The sequence below is a fragment of the Phaseolus vulgaris genome, chromosome 7, assembly GCF_000499845.2.
Source record: "Phaseolus vulgaris cultivar G19833 chromosome 7, P. vulgaris v2.0, whole genome shotgun sequence".
NCBI classification, from domain to species: domain Eukaryota; kingdom Viridiplantae; phylum Streptophyta; class Magnoliopsida; order Fabales; family Fabaceae; genus Phaseolus; species Phaseolus vulgaris.
The window spans coordinates 9,612,427-9,637,338 of NC_023753.2; the positions used below are offsets into that span (position 1 = coordinate 9,612,427).

Below are 24,912 nucleotides of genomic sequence, written 5' to 3' on the forward strand. Positions count from 1 at the left end.
TTGACGTAAACCGCTCTTTGAGTAAAACTCTGAAGTAGAACTCCCATTTACAAACACCGACACAAAGGAAAACTCCAAACAAGATTTAATCCATCTGATCCATTTTTTTGCAGAAGCCTAACCTTCCAAGCATGTAGTATAAAAACTCCCAACTTACAAAGTCATATGCCTTTTCGTAATCAACTTTAAAGTAGACACAACTCTTTTTCCTCCACTTCACCTCCTCTAAAACCTCATTGGTCACGAGAACACTATCCAATAAGCCCCTTCCCTCCAAGAAAGCAGATTGCCTAGTATCAATAAACTTACTTATAACCTTCTTCAGCCTAAGAGACAAAACCTTTGAAACGATTTTGTATAAACAACCTACTAGAGAGATAGGTCTGAAGTCACTTAGCTGCTGCGGGTTGTCAATCTTGGGAACCAAACAGATGAAAGACGCATTTGACCCCCTGGACCAACTGCCTCTATCTGCAAACTCGTTCACAATCTTCAAAACATCCTCTTTTAAAATCTCTCAACAGAACTTTAAAAAGTCAAAGTTAAAACCGTCGGGACCAGGACTCTTCGAGCTTTCACAACTCCATACTGCAAATTTAACTTCTTCTTTAGATATATCTTCGACCAACGTTCTATTCTCCTCCCCAAAAACTGAGTTAAACTGAACATTATCCAACCTGACAGGAACCCCATCAACTCCATCAAACCGAGATTTAAACAAACTCCTAACCTTATCCTCTACCACCTCTTTATCATCACACCATAGCCCGTCCATGAAAACTTCATTTAAACCATTCCTCGCCCTCCTCCACTTGACAACCGAATGGAAAAATCCTGTATTAAGGTCTCCATGTTCCACCCACTGATGTCTGGCTTCTTGCTTAAAGGGAAGCCGACTATGTTCTACCAGCAGCAACCACCTCTCCTCTCTTCCTTGCTCATCGAGATCACTTTCATCGTCTCTTTCATCCAACTCTTGTAATTTCTTGAACATTTTGTCCCCTGCAAGGTTCACAAAACCAAAAACCTTCCTATTCCAGATTTTTAAGTCAACCTTCAACTTCTTCAATTTTTCTTTAAAAACAAACATACCTCCCCCTGCACCTCGTAGTTATGCCACTTACTCTTTACAAAATCTTTAAACCTACTATCACTTTGCCACGCATCCAAGCTTCTAAACGGTTTCGGAACCCAATCCACTATCGAGTCCTTAAACACTAAGGCACAATGATAAAAAACAGTTCTACTTAAGACGAATTGTTTACAAGCCAGCCACACATCCAGCCATTCCCTGGTCACCAAGACCCTGTCTATTATGCTTTTAATTGACCTGTTCCGCTTGTACACCAAAAACCTTCCTATTCCAGATTTTTAAGTCAACCTTCAACTTCTTCAATTTTTCTTTAAAAACAAACATACCTCCCCCTGCACCTCGTAGCTATGCCACTTACTCTTTACAAAATCTTTAAACCTACTATCACTTTGCCACGCATCCAAGCTTCTAAACGGTTTCGGAACCCAATCCACTATCGAGTCCTTAAACACTAAGGCACAATGATCAGAAACAGTTCTACTTAAGACGAATGGTTTACAATCCAGCCACACATCCACCCATTCCCTGGACACCAAGATCCTGTCTATTATGCTTTTAACTGACCTGTTCCACTATCGAGTCCTTAAACACTAAGGCACAATGATCAGAAACAATTCTACTTAAGACGAATTGTTTACAATCCAGCCACACATCCAACCATTCCCTGGACACCAAGACCCTGTCTATTATGCTTTTAACTGATCTGTTCTGCTTGTACCAAGTAAACTTTCTACCTACCATCGGTACATCTAAAAGTTTGGACTTTTCAGTAAAATCATTAAACCCTATGATATCTCTGCTGTAGTCAAACACTGAGAATAGACTCCTTCTCTCTTCCTGTCTTCGAATTAAAGTCTTCAAGTACATCCCACACCCTATTGTTCTAACACCGTCTGAACTCACTAATTTCTTCCCAAATGATCTTTTTTTCCCTCAACGAACTAGGACTGTAGACATTAACTATCATAATCTGAACCCCTCCACCGCCCTTCCACACCCCTTCAACAGCAGAAAAACGGTTGCCTCTAAAAGAGTTGACGAGTTGAAACCGACTATTTCTCCACATAGTAATGATCCCTCTTGCGTTATTACTAGCACCAACCTCAATCCAACCAATATCATTAGATCCCCACAACAGGAAACCATTCTCCTTACTAATCTTAGAACATTTAGTCTCTTGTAAGCAAATCATGTTGACCTGTTCTTTGCTAATAAAGTCTCTAATACATTTTTGTTTAATACTCCCTCCTAATCCCCTTGTGTTCAAACTAACAATCTTCATCATCTGAAACACTATTTTCCCTCCTAACAACCTTCTGCTTGCCACTGTCTCGATTTTCCAAAGACTTTAACTTGCTGATAACAATTTCCTCCTCTCCATTAAAGGAAAACCCAAGTTCCTTTCCTATGCTCCAAATTCTAATAGCTTCTAAGTTTTCATTTTTCAACCAATTAAGCCTATAGCCATTTTTATCAACACTGTTGGCGCTTCGACTAAGAGGGACAATGGTCTCACGGCTAGCTTTAGCATTCAATTTCGAAAACAGGGTTCGAGAAACCTTCCCTATTACCAATTTTTCGTCAGCTTGTGAACCTGTTCCTCCAAAGCTGACCAAGGGAGCACGGTTAAACGTGCAGCTTGCGTGTCTACCATCCACCTCATGGACACCATCGCTGTTTGACAAATCAAGACCGAATTGATGCTCCCACTTAAACTCCTCCGACCATCCACCACCGCACCACTCTTATGCAAAACCACTGCATCTTACTTCCCATTCTGCAGAAACCACTCTATCTTCCCTCCCATTAACCAGCCTCGTACCCTCGCAAACACTCTCATCGCCGCTCCACCCTGAACTACCATCACCAGCAGTGGCAACGACACCCAGCGCGGAGGGCGACATGGATATAAGTTCGCAACCTGTTGCCGCAGTCAAGTCCACGAATAAGACTCCGCCACTGGTTATTGCCGCTCCAAAAACGCCTTTGGAAGACGACGAGAACCCACCGCTTTGATGAGCAGACCAGTCGCCGCAGACCATCGCTTGCCGCGTCGCCTCTTCACCTGCGACCTCCCTTGAGAAGACGCACATGGCAGCCGCCGCCGCCCCTGGTGATGTCCCAACCCTATTCGCGTCTCTTTCTTGTGCCAGAATAGGCCCAACACAAATTAGGTCATGAGACCACTCCTGAGCAATTAATGCGTCTTTAAGACCCAAATGCCTTTTTGCACAACAACCTGATTAGGCCCCACTACTTTTATTGTTGTCCTCTAACTTTTTAAATAAAATTGTTGAATTACTAGAGTAGGAAAAATCTGCCCCCAGGCTGAACAATTTTACCCCACAATTATTAGAGTTGCATGCGACTCCTACTCCACCTAAACTAGGCTGATTTTTACCGCAATGATTATTTTTGCATGCGCCACCTTCACCACCTAATAGACTACCCTTCACCTTCGCAGGAAACTGAACCGTTTTTTCTTTGCCTTCCTTTGGTTCAAACCCTCCACCAAGCTCCGAGCAGAAAGAGTTAACAGACCCAACTCCTCCAAATTCGACCAAGCTTGCCGGAATCCTCCTCACGAACCACTCCCTAATGATGATCATAGTAACAAAACCTCAATCTCTTCTTCAAAAGAGACGGTGCATAAAGTACCATTAATTTGCACTTGCTTCACCACCTTTGCATCTCTTCCTACCGGGATTCTAACGTGCAGTCGAGCGAACTCAACAACCTCCCTTGTTATCGTGGCGTTGTCAACCTCAACTAACGAACCGACAAGAGACCTAATAAATTCGAAACACTGGCTACTCCACAACGCCAACGGGATACCTCTACAGCGCACTGGCCACTCCACAACGCCAACGAGATATCTCTACAGCGAACCCAAACAAATTTTTCACCTACCACAAAGCTATCGTCCCAAGGGACAAGAGACTCGAATATCCCATCTAACCATTCTTTATTTTTGACAACTAACTTCTCTAAGAATCCCACTTCATCACAGGATAACAACACAAACTTCTCCCCTAGAGACCTCAACTTCACAGAATTAACTCCACTCAAAATAAAACTTTCCTTAATAGACTGCACATTTTTTAACTCAATAAGTCTCCCTACAAAGCAATCCTCTAGCCACTTTGTAGAATCCACCACGACTTGAAAGCAGACCGTGCTGGCGTCCAAGACCTTCTTAGAAGCAGACTCGTGACCGTCCCTAACCACTTGAGCAAAGGATCTTTGTTGAGCCTTCTGCCTCCAAGCCTTCCTTACATGTTCATGTTTCCTTACTTCATCCAACTCGGGTCTGTGTGGTTCCTTCCTGCTAAACTTAGGTATATTTACCCGCAGCTTCCAAAGACCTATCCAATTAGCGTCTAGTTTCCTTTATAAAACGTGAGCATCCAACACCCCTTGAAATCTCACGAACCCAAAGCGTCGTTTACCAGAATCTAACCTTCTTGATATGAATACGTCGATAACCCTTCCCCACCTCTAAAAAATCTTCCACATGTCCCTCTCCATGTACTCATGAGGAAAGTTTGTGAAGAATAACTTCACTTCTGCCATTCTTTTGGCAACGTCTCTCTCTTACAACCCTAAACCCCAAATATTCAGCATAGAACAGAATGCTGAGCATCTGTTAGTTTATGTCTATGTAATAGGTTGTTTTCTTTTTATAATAAGTTTTTAATATGTATTTTTTTTTCTATCTCCTTCTTCTTTTCTTCTTTTTTGTTGCACATTTTTTTGCTCTGTTTTTTATAGCTTATGATTGCAAAAAAGATAAGTTCAATAAAACCATAATGGATGACAAATTATCCATGCAAAATTAGATAGAAAATTAGCAACAATTTTAACGCGTGTTTGGGTTTAACGAACTTGTTTTGAAAAGTTAATACTCCAAATTTGTTAGTGTGTTGACATTAATTGTTTTAATAACTATTTTGTGATGAAAAATGTGGAAGGAAGACTTCTCTACGGTGTTACTTGCCACCCAAGGCTAGATATTGTTTATGACTTTTTTCTAAAAAAAGAATGGTCTTCTATTATGTACATAACTTGCTACCCAAGGCCAGATATTGTTTATAAACAAACCCCTCTTAAACAACCACTTAATATCTCTGCTACACCTACACTCTTTCTCTTTGAGGCTAACCACTGTTCAGTGCAGTTTCTTTAACCAAGGTTTTTATCTCAATTGTGTCTTATGTATGAATAATTAACATATTACTGATTCGTAAACTTAGTGTATAAAATTGACTATGATGGTGTGTAACCAGTTATCTTTTGTCTTTTGACTTATGACTTATGATTTATGATGGTGTGTAACTTGATGTGACTTATGACTTATATGTGCCTGCTACAAACTCGGATCGTGAGAAACAATTGTTTAGATTGTATGCAATAGAAATGATGAATGTTGATTTTAGGTTGGAGAAGTAATGGGTAAAGAGAAGGTTCACATTAGCATAGTGGTGATTGGCCATGTGGACTCAGGGAAGTCAACTACCACTGGTCACCTCATCTACAAGCTGGGAGGTATTGACAAGCGTGTGATAGAGAGATTCGAGAAGGAGGCTGCTGAGATGAACAAGAGGTCTTTCAAGTATGCTTGGGTTCTTGACAAGCTGAAGGCTGAGCGTGAAAGAGGAATCACCATTGACATTGCTCTCTGGAAGTTTGAGACCACCAAGTACTACTGCACAGTCATTGATGCCCCCGGACACAGGGATTTCATCAAAAATATGATCACTGGGACATCCCAAGCTGACTGTGCTGTTCTTATTATTGATTCCACCACTGGTGGTTTTGAAGCTGGTATTTCTAAGGATGGACAGACCCGTGAACATGCTCTCCTTGCTTTCACTCTCGGTGTGAGGCAGATGATTTGCTGCTGTAACAAGGTATATATATAGTAAACTTCTACACCTTCATTGTTGAGAATTCTTTTCTTCAGAATCCCTACTTAATTAATTTAGTGAGAGACTATGACCAATGAATATTGATAACTGATTCATTGAATAGATTCAGTGATGATCATAAAAGTCTTGAAATTATAACTCTTTTTTCAAAATGCGGTGAACTTTAATTGTTCACTATTTCTTTAGGTAATAAACCTTCCTCTCATTCTCTATATAAAAGAAACTTGTGAGGAAGAAAAAAGTAAACAAAAGAGAAGAGATAGAGAGTAAACGAGAGAATAGATAACCATGGTGAGATTAAAAATCCTAATGAAATGCTGGAGACACTTGTATATTCCATCATTTTTGGATGAAATGAAGTGTTACCGTCTTAAAGTGAGAAAAACAAATATTGTAATGATACTTTTATAATAAAGACATTTTTTAATTAGGTCTCGTGACTTTTACTTTTCAAAAAGTTTTTAAGATTAAAATTTATCGGTGTCATTATTTTATTTTACTCTATTTTCTATTATCTGTTTGCAACTTTTTTTCAGATTAAAATTTATCAGTGTCATTATTTTATTTTACTCTATTTTCTATTATCCGTTTGCAACTTGTGTAAGTGTACATTTTATATAAACTAAGAAGAATTAGTTTTGATTTTCACGATCTGATGATCTGATGTATGCAAACACTTGCACACGTACTTATTGTTAACCTATGATTTTATGTACTCTATTGAGTAGATGGATGCCACTACACCTAACTACTCCAAGGCGAGATATGATGAAATTGTGAAGGAAGTGTCTTCTTACATGAAGAAGGTTGGTTACAACCCTGAGAAGATCCCTTTTGTTCCCATATCTGGTTTTGAGGGAGATAACATGATTGAGAGGTCTACCAACCTTGACTGGTACAAGGGTCCTACCCTTCTTGAGGCGCTTGATCAGATCAATGAGCCCAAGAGGCCATCAGATAAGCCTCTTCGATTACCCCTTCAGGATGTGTACAAGATTGGAGGAATTGGAACTGTACCTGTTGGACGTGTGGAAACTGGTGTCTTGAAACCTGGAATGCTTGTTACTTTTGCACCAACTGGACTCACAACTGAAGTTAAGTCTGTGGAGATGCACCACGAAGCTCTCACTGAGGCTCTTCCTGGTGACAATGTGGGATTCAACGTGAAGAATGTTGCTGTCAAGGATCTGAAACGTGGTTTCGTTGCGTCAAACTCCAAGGACGACCCTGCCAAGGAGGCTGCCAACTTCACGTCGCAGGTTATCATCATGAATCACCCTGGACAGATTGGAAAGGGTTATGCACCAGTTCTTGATTGCCACACCTCCCACATTGCCGTGAAGTTTGCCGAACTTGTGACCAAGATTGACAGACGGTCTGGTAAAGAGCTTGAGAAGGAGCCCAAGTTCCTGAAGAACGGAGATGCTGGTTTTGTGAAGATGATTCCCTCTAAGCCCATGGTGGTTGAAACCTTCTCCGAATATCCTCCACTTGGTCGTTTTGCTGTTAGAGACATGCGTCAAACTGTGGCTGTGGGAGTCATCAAGAGCGTGGAGAAGAAGGACCCTGCTGGAGCTAAGGTCACCAAGGCTGCACAGAAGAAGGGCAAGTGAATCGTGCAGGATGGTCTATTAAGAAATCCCTATTACATGACTATGATGAATGTTGTCTTGTTTGCAGTAGTACTTTTTTTCATGTTCTTGTTTATCAGTTTATGTCTCAGTGTCAGGTTTTTTTGTTATATAAATAAAGTTTGTTTTATATTATATTATAATAAAATAATCATTTATTTAAGTGTGAAAATGAATGTAAAAGATGTGTTGCATGAACTAATTAGGATGAATGAGGTGTTGAAGGATAAAAGAGTGTTCATCTGTAAACCATGTTCATCTTTGAAAGAAAACATTCTTATCTGCATAAACAATATGATATAACACGATTCCATTGTTAAAAATAAGATGACTATAATAGTTAAAAGATTTCATTTAGTGTTTTTTTTTTCTTTTTACACATTATTCATCTTTTAAACTCATGAATAAACAATTGTTTGAATGAGAAGAGTGTGACTCTAGATACTAATAATGACTATGACTACCACTCATGCAGTTAAAAAAGGAAATATAGCCAATTTTTTTTTCAAAGTATTAATAAAGCTAATGCATACAAAGTAATTTGCAAGTACATATCATTTTCTTTTAAACAATAATTATTTGTAGTAGTTAATAATTTATCAAATTATTAATTTGCTGTGATTCAAGATGGTGCCACGTGAACACCATATAAATCAATTAACAATTTTTACAAGATCTTTAATACATATGTTTTAGTAAGTGATAAATTCAGATCCACATTTTATAAAAAAATAATGAAAATATAATATGATGAGAGCCTTAAAATTAAAAAAAAATAGGATCTTGTATAATATCTTAAATTTCAAAGAAAAAAATAAAATTTATAATTTCTTGTGTATCCAAAGATTTAAATGTGTCATTTTGAAATTTTAATATATTTAAAGCATAGACAGTGAAAAAAGAGAGTGGCTTAGTAGTTATACCTAGGTAGCAAATTTATTGAAGAAGAAGGAAAAGCGAAATTTGGTGTGAGAAAGAGAAGAGCAGGTGGATTGAAAGTGTTCGCTGGAGCTCCACTACCACACCCACACCCACTGTTGGATCCTTCCTCAGCTCCTCAGACAATACATTTTCTCCCTTCGTTTTTTTCCACTTCCATTTTCTGCCTCCTGCTAGGTACTCCCTTCGATTTCCCCTTTCCCTATTCCATTTCTTCTTTTAAAGTTTTCATTTTTACTCTAATTCTTAATCACCCACATAATTCATTCTTCCACATGAGCTATTTGCCCTACATGCGCCCACTTTCTTCAATCTTCAATTTGTTGGTTCAAACGACGATGAGCGTGTTTTGTTCGGTGTCGTAGCGGAAAATGTTTTCGTTATTTCAGAAAAAAAATGACGTGGGTGAAGTTATTCCTCTCCTCATTTTTAAATATGTTTTTCGGCAACTTTTTTGGGTTAGTTTTGTGTCGTGGGTCTGTTAAGGGCGTTTCTTTGTTTGATATATATATTAAGGGATTCGATTTGAGATTCATGCAATATTGTTTTTTACTTGTTAGAATTTTATTGAAGATTTAGTTTAGGTGGTTCTGACAGACAATGTCTTTGCTTGTTATAATTATAATAAGAATACAAAAGAATTCTGCAATGTGATTGTAGATGCTAGTAGAATTTTAAAAACTATTGCGACTGTGATTTACCTGTCCTCCCAGTATTTTTGTAAACAATTTAACATTTAATTGTAGTTAAATAATTCTAAGGGTGCTTGAGGTGTAGGTGAAATGCAGAATCCAGATGCAAATCAGCTTCCTGAAGTTGATTCGTTGCCAGATGGGTTTGTTGAGAGTACTACCGAGCCTCTTGCTCCTGCAACTCCAACTCCTGAACAAGAGAAGCCTCTGAATAGTTACAAGGATGATGGTTCATCCGACCTTATTCATTCTAATGAACTATCAAATGACATGGGAGCAAAAGAATTTCAAACCAATGATGGTAAGCAAGATCAGTGATCAATTTTTTTTTTCATGTTCCACTATCTAATGCACTCAGTTTTGATGCCTTAGACTGCTCGGTGGAGATTTCCTCTAGTAGCTGTGCGCAGCAAAATGAAGGTGTACAGAGTACACCTCCTGTTGCTGTTTCTGTTTCTAAGTCTCCACCATCCAGATGCTGTGAGGTAAAGGAGACACATCAAGGAGAATGTCAAAGTTCAGATGGATGTAATTATACTAAGCCTTTTTGCGTCCCTTTTTGTAGATTTTCTAACTAGTAGCTACATGCTAATATTTGTTTAGTTTCATGGAATTACATGAGTAACGGATTGATCTTGACTAAAGTAAAGACAGGTTTCTTTTTTGGACTCCTTACTATTGAGTATAACTCTTTCATTCGCTTATAGATACTATCTGTACATGTCCTGTGCAAAATTTTCTTCTTTGCATATGTATTTTCCTTTAAATGGAACTAACAGTCCCTGGTTGCCTAATGATTTCTAAAATGCCTCTGTATTCGATGGTGCAACTTGCCATCATGTATACACAAATTTCAAAACTGGAGGCTTCCTTATTGGCCTTTGTGTGTGTATGCTGAATGTGACTGGAAAACCTTGTAATCCTTCTTTGTCTTTAGTTTTCTAGTTCAAACTTTGAACAGTCTCCATATTATGTGGAACTGGGTATTCTCTTTGTTATGGCCTCCAAAGTTTATATTGACCATATTAAAATTGAGAACAGACGGGGCATAACTTGATTGTAAAAGCTAGATCATAGGAGGATTGCCCATATCATTTTAAGTAGGACTTTGATCATATTCCTACCCATCGTGGGATGTAACACTTCCCTTATACTCAAGATTGGACACCTGAAGTGTGAAATTTGCAGTATTGGACACTTCTGATTTTGGGTGACTGTAATATTAGGATTGGGATAGAACCTAATACCATAATATATTAGAATTAAGAGCAGATGAGGTTTACGTCATCTTAAAATCTGTCTCAGGGGGTTGGGGTCAACTTGCCCTACTTATTATTATAAGGATTATTTTGATCATATACTATATTTTAGATCTCTATGTTGAATTACTGTTGTCTTCTAGTTTTTTCTTTGAGTATTTGACATGGTGTTTGTGTTGTTGCTAATTGCTTTTGCAGCAACTGGTGTACCTTTGGAGACAAAAGCATTGCCTGTAAAGAATGTGTGTTCATCAGAGACTGTTGATTCTTCAAAAAACAAAAAATCAGTCAGTCAATTATCTCTGTTAATTTCTATATACGCTAATGAATTATTGCATATCTTTTCTGCCATATATTTCTCAGTCTGTGTGTGTTTCCTCTGGCTCATAAATTTTGCTATTTATTTTGAACAGTTGATTAAAAATGTCCTTGACTGTTCAACTGACATAACTTATTTGACCCACAACTAGCCTTTTGGGCATTGGGTCTGGTAGGAATTAGCTTGGACTGGCAAGGTTTACTGAAAATAAGCAGAGCAATACTGTTTGCTTTATGATAAAAAAATTGAACATTTTTTAAATTGTTAGGGTCTGACTTTACAAGTATAATGTACTTTCTCCCCCTTAAAGAATGGTAATGAGGCTGTGCAGATTAATTCTGGAGTTGTTAGGTTAGGTTATCTTTGTGAGAATGGTATAGACAAGTTTGTGGAGGATTTGGAAGAATGTTTTAAACAAGTGTTAGGTTATCCTTGTTAGGTCAACACATTATAGCTTAGACTTCATAAACAATATCCATTGTAATTTCTGAATGATAGGACATTTTGTAATGCTTTAGCTCTTTAGTTTGTTTATAGCAGTGTATTTGTAAAGGAGGTAAGTTAATATACTCTGATTGTACATATAGATCGGACTAGTTGCTAGATTAGGTTCTATTGAATTGAATAGAGAATTTGGATGGAGCATCACAATTGTTCCACATCAAACAATTTAGGTCACGTTGAGTTCAGTGAGTACATCAAAATCAGACAAAAACATCCGTTGTGGTACTGCTAGTTTTGCGCAATCACTGGTTGAATACAGAGTCTAATATACTTTTGATGTATACATTATGCTTGGTCAATATCCAGAAAGCTTTGTAGAAAACCCTCTTTTTTCTCATTATAAAATGAGCAGAGTCATTAATGTGATTACCTCATTCGTTTCAGTGTCTCAGTAAGTATAAAGGATTGTTTTGCATATTGTATTTGAATTAAAAATGTGATAGAATGAACTATATTTATCTCCTTTTTATCAACATGAGCCAATTTGTCTTCTTTCTTTTGTCATGTCACAATGAGTATATGAAACTACATCTAGGAGAGACTGAATAGTTGAGCTTCTTAATTTGTCAGGAAACTGGTGAAAAGCGAAAAAGTGCAAAGCGTACTCTTAAATCAGAGAAGGAGCTTTTAGAATTTACACTCAATTATCAACAAGTGTTAGCAGAAAGAGATGCAGGTATGTTGCAATGAATATGACCACTGCTGTTTTATAAAGTTTTGGATGGAAAGCATCTGTGAAAATTCTAATCAAATTTTTGGAGTTCTTATTTATGCCAGTGTAAAGTAATACCTTGGCATTTAGGGAATATTCACTCTATTAATCAATTAGCTCTGTAATTGAGCAATCAAATAATATCTTCTATTGGTATTGTGTTTTTCTCTATTGGCTTTCCTTTTATTTTACGTGCACCATTTCTCTTGTACTAGTAAGTGTACTCCTCAAGTTGTTTCACTAAAATGACCATTTAAACATACAAGTTTTCCTTTTGATGGTGTGGGTTAGGTTGCTGGAGGTTTGGGTAGACTTTTGAGTTGTTTTGACACTTTTTATTGAAATAGTATCAATTAAAACACTATATCTAAGACTCTTTTTGGAATCTTTAAATGGCAGCATCTAATCTGTAGCCACATTGATGCTAGTACTTGTTCATCAACATTTGCCTTTCTTTTTGCAGCTCTTGCGATCCGAGATAAGCTTGAGTCATTGTGTAGAGAATTACAACGTCAAAATAAAATGCTGATGGTATTTTTCTATTGGACTGTTACCTCTTAAACTGATTTTATAATATATAACTACTCCTAGATGTGGAAGTTATATACCTCAATTTTGTTTCTTTCTTATATGCAATTGAGGTCTGCTGATTTTTGCAAATGTTGCTGGGAAGTTAAACTCCCTGATTGGAACTAGTTTTTCAATAAAAGAAGTTCTATCTATTCGAGACGGTAGTGAAAAATTTAGTCTGGAGGATAGCAAATTCCTTTGTATACAGAAAGAGTTGAGAATTTTAGATTTTGGAAAATCATTGTGTTGTCTTGCTCCCCAGTGATGTATATTTATATATGCAAAGTTTGAATAATTGAAAGTACAACTCTGAGAAATCAACAATAAAGGCTACAGCCTGACATACTTGATATAACAAAAGCAACTCTATAAAAGCTATATAATAGAAGATACTCATTATTCAACACTCCTCCCCTTTGTTAGAAGTGCTTAACTTATGTGAAGGGGTTGATTTGTTGCAATAGGTTAACTCATCTTTTATATTACCTATCTGACACTTATCTGCAGATCATCAAATCTTTTTTAGAATTTTACTGATGCAAGATCCCATATAAATGAGTGGATCAGCTAAGAGATAATTAAGATCTCTTAGACATTTTTTCATATTTCCATCCTTAAGTCCCCTCAAGCTAGGGCATATAAATTCTATGCATCAGGCTTTGAATTTATAAACTAAATTCGAGGTCCTCTAAAGTATTTAGCAGTGTTATCACTTATCGGCCATGGCGTCGCCATGGCGGATTTCGGTGGCGGTTTTCCTGACCACCGCCACAACAAGGCGGTGGCGAATCGGATTTTGCATGGTGGCCCATGGCGGCCACTATGGCCATGTCGGAGTGCTAACGGATATCGGAAATATCCAAAATATCGGAAAAATATGGTGGCAGCGGCGGCGGCGACGGCGGCTCCGCACGCTGTGACGACACGGAGAAGGGTTGCGGCTGCTGAAGAAGGGCTGCGGAAGACCTAAACCTAGTTTTAGGAAACAGAAATTTGGGCCAAAGGCCCATTTCAGCTTTAACGTAATAAAAACCCTAAAATTTAAATACTGAGTGTAGTGGGTAGGTGGTGTGCAGCTGGGAAACCCTAATTTAAACATGCCAGCTTAATTAACTTTAGGCTTATGGGCCTATTTTAGGCCCATGTAAAACATATATAACTATTCTCAACAGCATATCATTTTATCTATGCCACCCTAAACCCTAATTATTCAAATAAAATTTGAATGTGCTGCAGGTGCATCAACTATTAAACCTAATTAAGAGTTCAAAACCTACTTAAATCAAGTTTGGGCCTTTGGCCCATTCCAACATGAGCTGTTAAACCTAATTAAGAGTTCAAAACCTACTTAAAATTAGTTTTTTTGGCCCTAATTTTGGCCATTTAAAACATTATACTTGTTGCAATCCATAATATATTTTTTTTATCTCCGCCACAACACCTTCCGCCATAACCCGTTATGCTTTCCGTTATAACTTTATAAAGGATTTATGGGGTCTCCGTTATGATCCGTTATCCGATATCGATAACACTGGTATTTAGTCAAAATATCTGCAAGTTGATCACCAAAGTTGATAAATTCAGTTCTTATCTCCTTGGATAACAACTTTTCTTGAATAAAATGACAATCAATTTCAATGTGTTTAGTTTTTTCATGAAACACTGGATTGGAGACTATATGAAGGGCTTCCGGATTATCACAATATTATTTCATCGGTTCGACTTCACCAAATTTCAAGTCTTGTAAAACTTGTTTCATCCACACAAGTTTTCATGTAGGTAAAGCCATAGTTTGGGCACTTCATGGGCAACAACATTTTGTTTCTTATCCTCTAAGAAATAAGATTTTCTCCAATGGATACATAATACTCTATAGGACAACTTGCCCAATTAGCATCACAATACCTAAAAACTTGACTATTTCTGTTATTCTCATACAACAACCTTAGGGTGTTCAAAACCGAACTGATAAAAGAAACCGAAAACTAATCCAAATAATCGATACCCAGAAAAAACCTGAATTTTTTTGGATTGTTTTGGGTTTTTTTTTCTAAGAACCGAGTGGTTAGGTTTGTGGTTTGAATTTTCAGCCGACCCAAACCAAACCGAACCACAATATACCTTCAATATATATTTTTATTATAATAATAATAGTAAGTTATACATTTCAACCTAAATCTCCTTGCAAAGTTACATGGTTCGCATCACACATTTGATTTGTGAGTTTCTTTATTTCTTTTCAGTGTTGATGTTCTCAATTCCCCATGAGGGTGGCACCATCAACTCCACAATTTTGCTTGAACTTTTGTTGTAGTTTTATGTTCCTTAAGTTGATATTAAAATTTTGCTTCATATTCTTTGGTATTAGACTACAAGAATAGATGATTTTAGCTTTTAATGATATTAAATATTCAATCTTATGATTTTATTAGTTTTTTTTGCAAAGAAATACAAAGAAAACTCCTTAGAACAACCTAAGTAAAACGATACATAGGGAGTTTATACCTATTGTGGAAAGAACCTAAAGAAATGCTAGATGACATACAGTTATACCAAACATACTCAAGCCTATTACTCAAGATGTCTGGAAGAAAAAGCAAGGTAGAATCACTCTCCAGCCACAAACGCATGTAACCAGTCTCTTTCGCATGCTCCATAGCAATGATATCTCCCATAAACTCTACAAAGAGGGAAGATTGGATCCCAAGGAAAGAAGTAAAACCACCAACAAACTTCCCATACTCTCTCTAAAGATACCAACACAAGCAGTTGCTAGGGGAACCTCTAGTAGGACTATCAATGTTGACTTTAATTCAGCCAACAAGAGGAAAACTCCATAAAACTTGGGTAGGCTTGGAGACTTTTCCAGGCCTAGTACTGATACCAAAGAACTTCAAGATAGAGTCAGATATATCATTATACATATATTTATTTGAAGATTTATGTAACATTCTAATGTAGCTCTTAATAGAATCAATGGCGAAATGAGTATTGATCTCTTGCTGAAACCTGGAATAATTTCTCCTCATCCAAACTGAAAAACAAAATAGCAGCAAGTCTAATATGTTTCACAAGAGGGCTCCCGACATACTTAATAAAAGATATAAGGTCTGTAGAAGAAGAAAAAGGCATCCTAAGGAAAACTTGTTGGAGCCAAGTCCAAACATACACACCATTAGAGCATTCAAAAAAGAGATGAGAAATAAACTCCTCATTAGATTTACATAAAGAGCACAAGGAGCATAAAACCACCTATCTATGCTGAGTGTGAAGATCAATAGGCAACCTATTGTGAAGGAGTTTCCATGAAACCAAGGATTTAGCTGGGGAATGGAAGAGGACCAAATAATATTACCCCAATCACAGATGTTTCCAGAAGGGGAGAAAAAAAGGCGAGCAAACTTCTGATTCAAAATGCCAGAATCCTCAGCCATCCAATTAGGAACATCCTTAACCTAAGAAATAATAATATTCTTCAATCTCGAAAACTAAGGTATATCAAACAAAGGCGAGGGAAGAGACCAAGAACTCCCATTCCAAGCCTCAGAGACTTTAGAAGAAAGCTCTAACCTATCAAAATAAGGAACACCTATAATCAAGGATAAACATCTAGGAGAGCACCAGAGGTCATTCTAGAAATTAACATTATTCCTTGGGCCCACGGTCCAAGAAGTATTTTCAAGGACCAAATCATATAAATCTTTAATACTTGGCCATATGGAGAAGGTCTAAAAATAACAATCTTCTAATTAGTAACCTGGAAACCACTATTTGTTTTAGGAGAACAAACCTTAACTCAATTCACAATGACATAACCTTGCTTTAAAGTATCTCTACTCCAAGTGAAGTTTCTGACCCACTGATCAATTTGTTTAAGCAAACTAAGAGGCCATTTTCAGACATGGAAGCTATAGGAGAGAAATCTAGTAATAACAGTATTAACCAACTGAATTCTACCCATCATACTCAAAGCTTTACCTTTCCAAGAGGCAAAATTTTGACTCTATCTGCAAGCGGCAAAAAGAATCGGGTTTTAGGAGCACCCACAAAAATATGGACACCAAGATAAACAAAAGGTTAGGCCCATGATGTTGTTAAACTCGAGGATCGGAAATGAGATAAAAATCATAACTTGACTCGTAACAATTACTACACAACTAAAAATAGATTCATAATTCATAAAATATTAATATATAAAATAATTAATAAATTCAGAAATGTTTAATACACTTAATTATCCAAGGAAATCCTTTTCTTGCACCCTCACTGCTTGCTCCCATTATAAAACAAGGCTACCAGGAAGCAGTAGAAGGGAAAAGAAGAATGTAACAAAGAAGAGTGAGTGACCAGCGGCGACGACCTGGCGAGTAGAGGATCGAGAAGCTCTGTCGATCTCCGATTCTGATCCGCCGTCCGAGTCACCTCGGCTTGGCCTCCAAACTCGCTGAATCGTGCGAGTATGCTACTGTAGTCGTGATTTTAACAACACTCTACACTTAAGAATAGACTTAACTCTTCTAACAAAGCTAACATAATCACCTGCAACGAAAAAAATGTTTTTAGCATAGTTAATGTATTGACTCGAAGATGTACCATAAGAATGTAAGAACATCATAAGATCAGTTACAGTCCTATAGTCAGCCCTGCAGAAAAGAAGAATATCATCGGCATAAAGAACATGAGAAAGAAACTCAATCTTTTGGACCGGCCATGGGAAGCATCTTTTTGCAGGATATAAGGTGAGAGATCCCTTTACTCAGGACTTCTTCAACAAGACAAAAAAGCAAAAGGGAGAGAGGGTCTCCATGACGGACACCTCTACCACAAGGAAAAAACCTAGCCATATTACCATTTATTTATTCTAATAGATAGCATAACTGAAGAAAGAATAACCTGGATCCATTTAGAGAAGGTTTCATGCAAACCAAACTGCTTTAGAACCAATTGCAAGAAATCCTAGTTAAGCGTATCAAAGGCTTTATGAATATCAATCTTAAAAGCAATGCTCCCCCCTTTACTTTCTTAGACAACATATTTATAGCTTCAGAGGTAACACAAATGCTGTCCTAAATATGTTTGTCTTGCACAAACTATACTGATTGGAAGAGATGATCTTAAAAGCAATAACAGCCAACCTGTCAGCCAGAATTTTGGAAATGATTTTAAAGTGAAAATTGGCCACAACAATAGATCTGAAATTCTGAATAAAATCAACTCCAGGAATTTTAGGAATCAGGGAAACAACATTACAATTCATTCCTGGCCAAATCCAACTGTATATGAAGAATTACTTGACAGTGTTACAAACATCAGTGCCAATAATATCCCAGCAAGCATGATAAAAAGAACCACCAAAACCATCTGGCCCAGAGAACTGTTAACATTAATGTTAAACATCACATGCTTAATTTCCTCAAAATCAGGACATTTAATCAGCATAAAATTTTATTCTCCCAATACCAAAGAAGGAATATATTAGTAATTGACCTGTTCTGCTCATCATAAGAGGAATTAGCAGTGTTAGAATAAAAAGTTTTGTAAAAGGAGAGATCTCTAGGGATTGACATTTAGTGTGTCCTTCCTCTTTGGGGCAGTTCATGTTGATTTGTCATTAAGGTTTTTGTAACAATGTTAAAGCTCTATTTCATGGCATTATGAAGTGAATTTAGTACTTTCATTTACCTGATTGACGTGGAGCAGAATGGTTGCATCTTTCAGAATGTCTCTTTTCCTCTGAACTTTATGGTCCTCAGTATTGTTGTTCATGCTGCTTCATGACTGTTACACGTATTTGCTATTTCTGCAATGTGGAGAGACTAGGCAGTCTTGTTGCATGCTTGAGTAGTTCATTATTTGAAACCCTGCCCTAGTTGTACCTACCCCTTCTTCTTCATAATAATATATAATTTTCTATCCTGGAAAAAAGTCATCTCATTAGAAAATGGCTACATGTGATTTTTTTCTCCGGTTTATTATATTTTATTTTTTAATCTGTTTCTAATTATCATCATGAAATACTATGGCTGGGTTCTGATTCATCTTACTTTAAAATCTACATCATGATGCTTTTTAACAAAATGATCAAGATTTTTCTATCATTTTCAGGAAGAATGCAAGCGTGTATCAACTGAGGGGCAAAACTTAAGGCTGGATTTGTCAGCCAAGTTTCAAGATGCAATCAAGGTTTGAACATTGTCTTGTTTAGAAATAAGAATGTATGATATTATGATCAGTGTGCAGTGGGTATCCTTTCATTATTGAAATTTTATTGGTGGAATGTGGTTTTAAGTGATTATGAAAACTGTCATGTTATTTCTAATTAATTGTATTGTATTAGTACTCAACAAAATAGGCTGAAACTTGGTTGGAATAAAATCTTTTATTTTGAAGGAGGATTTCATGTTTCTAGATTTGCCATGTAATATGGTTCTTTTCTTGCTATCTCTTTGGTGCTGTGTGGGTGATTTCCTTAGATCAGTATCTCTTGAAAGATATGCAGAGGCGGTTGCACATGGATATAAAACATTAGCTGTCTTTTCTTTGTATAGTACTTAGTTATGGAGGATACCTTATCTGCCCCTTTTTGGTACCCTTTGTTCATGTTTATTATAATCTCTTTGACTTAATTATGGCTAAGTTATATGGAAAAGCAAGTGATACTGTGGGCACTTATCCGTAAATCTAAATGTCTGCATTAAGGTTGGAAATTGATGAATTTTATCTCAGAATACAAGAAGAAATATCTCTTCTAGCTGGTCCATGGTTATAGCATTGTCTATCAAATCTTTCTTAAATGAACTTAAAATCGCCATAAATTACTGTATCTGTTATGTTTTTCCTTCTATAATCAGTTGACTTATGCTTCAGGTTGGTAGAATATATGTTTCAGTGTTTATTATAACCTCAGAAAATTATGCTTGTTTTCTTCTAAGATGATTTTGGTGATTGCATCATATGCTTCAATTTTCCTGCTTTTCATTCCATTAAGGTTAGTTTCCCTCTGCTACAGGATGTTAGCAATAAACTTGAAGAACGAAAAGATGAATGCCTTTCTCAGCTTAAAGAGAATGACATGTAAGACCCTGACAAGTTGTGAAAGTAAAATTTATAGTTTTCCATAATGTATCAGAAAATATATATGTTTCAGCTATACATATAACACATATGTTGATGCTTCAGTATTTTATTTTGCCATATGGTATTATTTTCTGGGCCTATAGGTTATCAATTTCTCTGCAATGCTTGTCTAGAATGCCAATCCTATTATTTTGGTTATTAATTTGTTCGGGTTGCATTATTTTTCCCATCTGTGCTATTGCTTTCCTTCTTGCTATTTTTCAATAAACTTTGTGTTGACTTCATATGTTTTATTGCCTGCTACCTCTTGCATAAGGTAATCTTTAAGACAATTTATTGACTGCCTTTTCCTTACTAAGCTAAATCTTCATTTCCATTTGTGTTTGGTTTGATGTTTTTGGTTCATCACTATAGATGGTAATGTCACTGTAGACTTTTTCTTTGGTACTCTTAAATGCTATTTTCACAACATAATTTTGTTGGCCACCAATGAGAATATAAACATGTACTCTTAGTGTCTTTTTGAAAGAAAAACTTGGATATCAAACTCTGTAATTTAGGGCCAAACTGCTAACTAGTAAGTTGTTATTACATAATTACATTTGTGTTTGCAACCCGTGGGAAATCTAAAAAAAGGCTACCTGCAAATTTCTTGCTAATATCTTGGAACCTGAAATATTGTTATACATTGTGTCAACGGTATCAAACTTTTATGTATTAAAGCAATTTATGTTCATATAATACTCTACAGTAATTATATATTGCTTTTGTCTACACCTGCTTCATCTGACCTCCCCTGTCCCGTAGTTGCCCATGTTCTTGATTTATCAATTATTGGGTTTTGCTGTGCTGGGTAACAATAATTTGATTAGATTGCTTTAGTGTTAGAAGCACTCAGCAGTACCTATTATTTATAATAATTTCAGATTGATTTACATTAATGGGGAATTAAAATATTTAGCTCCCAAAACTCCCAAGAATAGCTACTATACATTTGATCTGCAATGTTTGTTTATAGAAGGATCCTCTAAGGTCAAAAATCAAATTACACTGAAGTAACTCTTCCTAAATATTACCCCATCATTAATATATAAAAAGTGAATTTTACTAACCTTTAAATTATATTTTCATATCATGACTATCCATTTCAAATTTGTAAAATTAAACAGCAATAACAAGATTATCAAATGAATCATAATTTAGCATATTTTGAATAGTATACATTACATTGATTTATATATAAACGATACAACAAATAATTTTATATTAATATATAATTCTGTATCTATGATCTATGTGAAAGGAACTTTTAGTCTAAACTAAAAATATGTAACTCCCATAGTAGCCATTAGACATTTGCTCTGTTTAAAACAATAAGCAATGCGGGCAATGTTTATAGATGGATTCTCTAATGGTAGAGATCAAATATTGCATTAATGTAACTTTTAGTAAATATTACACTTTCAATAACTTTATATAAAAATAATTTTTCCTATCCAACCTTTAAATTATATTTTCACATCATCATGATTACCATTTCATTTTTTGTTAAAAAAGAACAACAATAACAATGTGATAAAGTGATTCATATTTTATTATATTTTAAATAGTATACATTGTGTCGATTTTTATCTATATAAAGGAGATATTAAATAATTGTAGTAATATAAATTTTGTATCTATAATCTTTGCAAAAGGAATTTTCAATCTAATGGTGAATCTTGAAAAAACATTATCCGATAGAAAATATTAATCGGTGTTAAATTTGGTAATAATTGTATCGGGTGTGATTTGATCCCTCTCCGTCCTCTAATTGTTTGTGATGAACACAAAATAAGTTGCTTTAAATTTCAATACAGGTTAAGAAACAAGCTAAAGCAGCTTGCTGAACAATATGACCTCTCTGAGCAACAATATGCACAGAAGGTGATGGTTTTTCTTTTCTTGTGGTTGACATTGATGATATAGTTGTGTTTATAAACTCTTGGAACTTATTCACTTTAATGTTGTATTTCTTCAACAGTTGAAGCAAAAGTCTTTGGAACTACAGCTTTCTGATTTAAAAATGAAGCAACACGAAGAAAAATTGATTCAGGAACAATCACAGATAAAATTATATGCAGAACAAGTATCTCAGTTATTAGCAACTGAAAAGAGTTTACGATTGCAGCTGACAACTGATGGAGAAAAATTCCAACAATTTCAGGTTTTATTTTTATTCTCATTTTTTTATTTGTCATAATTTAAATGTATAGCCTCTTTTGCTACAACGTGCTCATTGTTTGCATTAAGGTCCTGGTTTGCTAAATATTTGTAATTTGTAACAATTTGTGGTTGGATTCATAAATGTCTTGCTCTAATCGTGACTTTGGTTTCACATCCTTTCTTTATTTTTATGACAATTGACACAAATGAAGATCGTATATTTGTAGTTATTTGTGCTTGGTTTTGTTTTCCCAGATATTAATAATTTTTAAAAACTTACACAAACTCTGTATCTTCTGATTCTCTTTCAGTCAACTGGTGCAAGACAAAGATCATTCTTGTTTCCGCACATGCTATTTTCTGGTCTTTATTTGACTGACTTGACCCTCCTTTCAACTGTTTGCTTTTAGGCATGTCATTGATAACTTTGTTTCCTGAGTACATCTGGGCTGTTTGGATAACAAGCTTAAAAGATCATTTAGCTGAAAAGCTGATTTAACTTGTTATAAACTAATTTTAGCTTACAGGATAAGCTTAATTTATTTTCTTCTTTTGTAAGTGCTTATAAAAATGTTTAACTAAACTGTAAAACTTGGCTTCTCTTTTTGGTTTCTTTTTCTGGCTTTGGCTTTGCTTCTTGCTCAAGGCCTCTTTTAGAATGTCCTGAGGCCGATCTCCCCATTCATACACTATTCTGATCACACGTGCTTGACACATGCATTGAATTTCAGGAAGCCTTGTCAAAGAGCAATGAGATTTTTGAAACATTCAAACAAGAGATTGAGAAGGTAAACATAATTTCTCTTGCATATTTTACTTGTTCAAGACTAGTAATTTTTTCTTAATCATATATCGGATGACTGTAATTCTAAAGTCCTATCTTTTCCTTTATTGTGGTTAACAACCAGATGGCAAAATCAATCAAGGAACTCAAGAAGGAGAATCAATTCTTGAAGAGTAAATCTGAGAAGTCTGATGTTATACTTATAGAGTTAGTTGATGAGGTATATGGTTTATGTTTCCTGTTCTTGAGCATTTACCATTTTAACATGTTATAAGAATTAAGAAAGAGAGACAAAGATAAAGAGATTAATTGGCCTCAATTGTGTTATACACACTAACATATGCATGTACCCGGAGAAATTATAAGATACCCAAGATGCTCATGTACCCTAGCATGTTTCAAACATCTATTACATGCCATTTTCTGTAGCACTCTCCTTTAAGCGGATGCATAGATATGAATCATGCTCTGTTTGTTAACGCACAATTTTTTAGTTCCCTGCTAAGGCTTCACTGAGTGAATTTGTAATCCACCTCTAAGCCCTTTGTTTTTCACAGGATGAAAGCTTCCAACATTTCATGTATTGAAATGTTAGAAAAATTGCTGCACAAAATGTTTCTTGGTTAAGCTTTTTTTTTTTATAATGCTGTATATATTTTATTTATATTTCATTAAGCTTCGGACACTGATTTTTTTGGCATTTTCATTGCTCATAGTATTAATGTTTTTTCATAAAATAACTTATCTACAACATCTATGAAATTTACGAAATTATTGTCTGAGCAGCGTGAGCGCTTGAAGAAACAATTGGAGAAAACAAAAAATCAGAAAGAAAAACTTGAATCATTATGCCGGTCTCTGCAAGCAGAAAGGAAACAAAGTTCTTCAGAGAACAAGAGCAATATTTCAGTTCAAACATGAAGAAGAGCTGGTTCCTACTTCCTGACATCTATAGATAGATAATAACTTCTGGAAGGAAATGTATTTTCTAATACTACGTTTGACAGTGAGATGGCTTTGGTTTGACAGGGAATTTGCTTGCAGTTACATGAATGTGATTTTTTTTGCTATGTTATTATTTCTTATGCATTTCAAGATTTGAAAAAGGGTGAAATGTCTTTGTTGATCTTGTCATTCATTCTTGCTTTTATGGTGCACTTACTCCTATGCTCAACATTTGTCTCTCAACTGATACTGTTTCTTAAATGAAAACTTCTGCTAAAACCCAAAATAATTATATTTACCGCAATTGTTTAGCTAATACTGATAAGAGTTAATTCCATTGTTTCTTATTTAATTTTGGGATAGATCGGTGAATACTTTTCTTTTTGGATTACAATATTTTAAATATACATTTAGCTTGTTTTTTATTTGTGATATATTATTCAATCACAATATGAATCATATCGGGATTTAATGTTTTTTTTTTCAAAATATTAAGTGATTATAAAAGTATTCATCTAATTTTATTCAATCACATTTTGTTTATCAATTATTAATTATAAATATTTCATTATGTTCATTAGCTTTTTATTTGATTTCATGTATATTTATAAACTAACATTTTGTAGGCAGATTTTACCCAAACTTTCTTTCTTTTATAAGATAAGATTTTGGAATATGAACATATCTAAACGTAATTAGACTTCTAATTATAACAAAATTTATACTATATGAAAGTTTGTAATTAAATAAATAAACTTGTCAATGGATATTTTATTTGTTGAGTTGTCAAGTGAGACAAATCCACGGCCAAATCTGCCCACCTACTAAAATAGTAAAATTTGGCAATGGATCAAAGTTTTGCCTGATGATTGAATGACATTATTTTTTAACCTCATAATTTTCAGTCCTTCAATAAATATATTTTTTTTTCTCTTTTTCCTTGTGGTTTATAAAAATGACTTCTGATTATGCATCGCAATTTTTTTTTCATAAAAAAAAAACTTATATAATTTAAAATTCAATCTTTTATTTTTGGATAATTTTAAAACTTTTTTTATTTTCGAAATTGTGTAATTCAAAAGCTTTATTTAATTCTAGATTATGAAATTTGAAAATTATTATTTTTTGTATGATTTTTTTTTAAATTGTACATTTGGGACTTTCTTCTAGATTAAACAATCGAAAAGTTTTTTTTATGACAAAATATTATAAAACTTTTGAACTATGCAATATGAAATACTTTCTTATTTTAAT

The 24,912-nt window shown here is 35.3% G+C and overlaps 2 protein-coding genes across 3 annotated transcripts; both read left to right on the plus strand.

The window, feature by feature from the left end:
- The first annotated feature begins 5,213 nt into the window (after positions 1 to 5,213).
- Positions 5,214 to 7,824, plus strand: LOC137829652 (elongation factor 1-alpha-like). Its single transcript, XM_068636504.1, has 3 exons — positions 5,214 to 5,284; positions 5,530 to 6,003; positions 6,750 to 7,824. The coding sequence occupies exons 2-3, from the start codon at positions 5,542 to 5,544 to the stop codon at positions 7,632 to 7,634; spliced, it is 1,347 nt and encodes a 448-aa protein (XP_068492605.1). The 5' UTR covers positions 5,214 to 5,284; positions 5,530 to 5,541; the 3' UTR covers positions 7,635 to 7,824.
- Positions 7,825 to 8,526: 702 nt separating this feature from the next.
- Positions 8,527 to 23,851, plus strand: LOC137827781 (uncharacterized). 2 transcript variants are annotated; one of them, XM_068634098.1, is made up of 13 exons: positions 8,527 to 8,768; positions 9,369 to 9,584; positions 9,656 to 9,811; positions 10,741 to 10,829; positions 11,936 to 12,041; positions 12,541 to 12,608; positions 18,753 to 18,830; positions 19,657 to 19,721; positions 21,584 to 21,650; positions 21,748 to 21,930; positions 22,661 to 22,717; positions 22,838 to 22,933; positions 23,500 to 23,851. In XM_068634098.1, the coding sequence occupies exons 2-13, from the start codon at positions 9,374 to 9,376 to the stop codon at positions 23,632 to 23,634; spliced, it is 1,311 nt and encodes a 436-aa protein (XP_068490199.1). In that variant the 5' UTR covers positions 8,527 to 8,768; positions 9,369 to 9,373; the 3' UTR covers positions 23,635 to 23,851. The 2 variants fall into 2 exon arrangements, with proteins under 2 accessions (XP_068490199.1, XP_068490200.1); XM_068634099.1 differs by having other exon boundaries at positions 8,558 to 8,992.
- Positions 23,852 to 24,912: the final 1,061 nt, after the last annotated feature.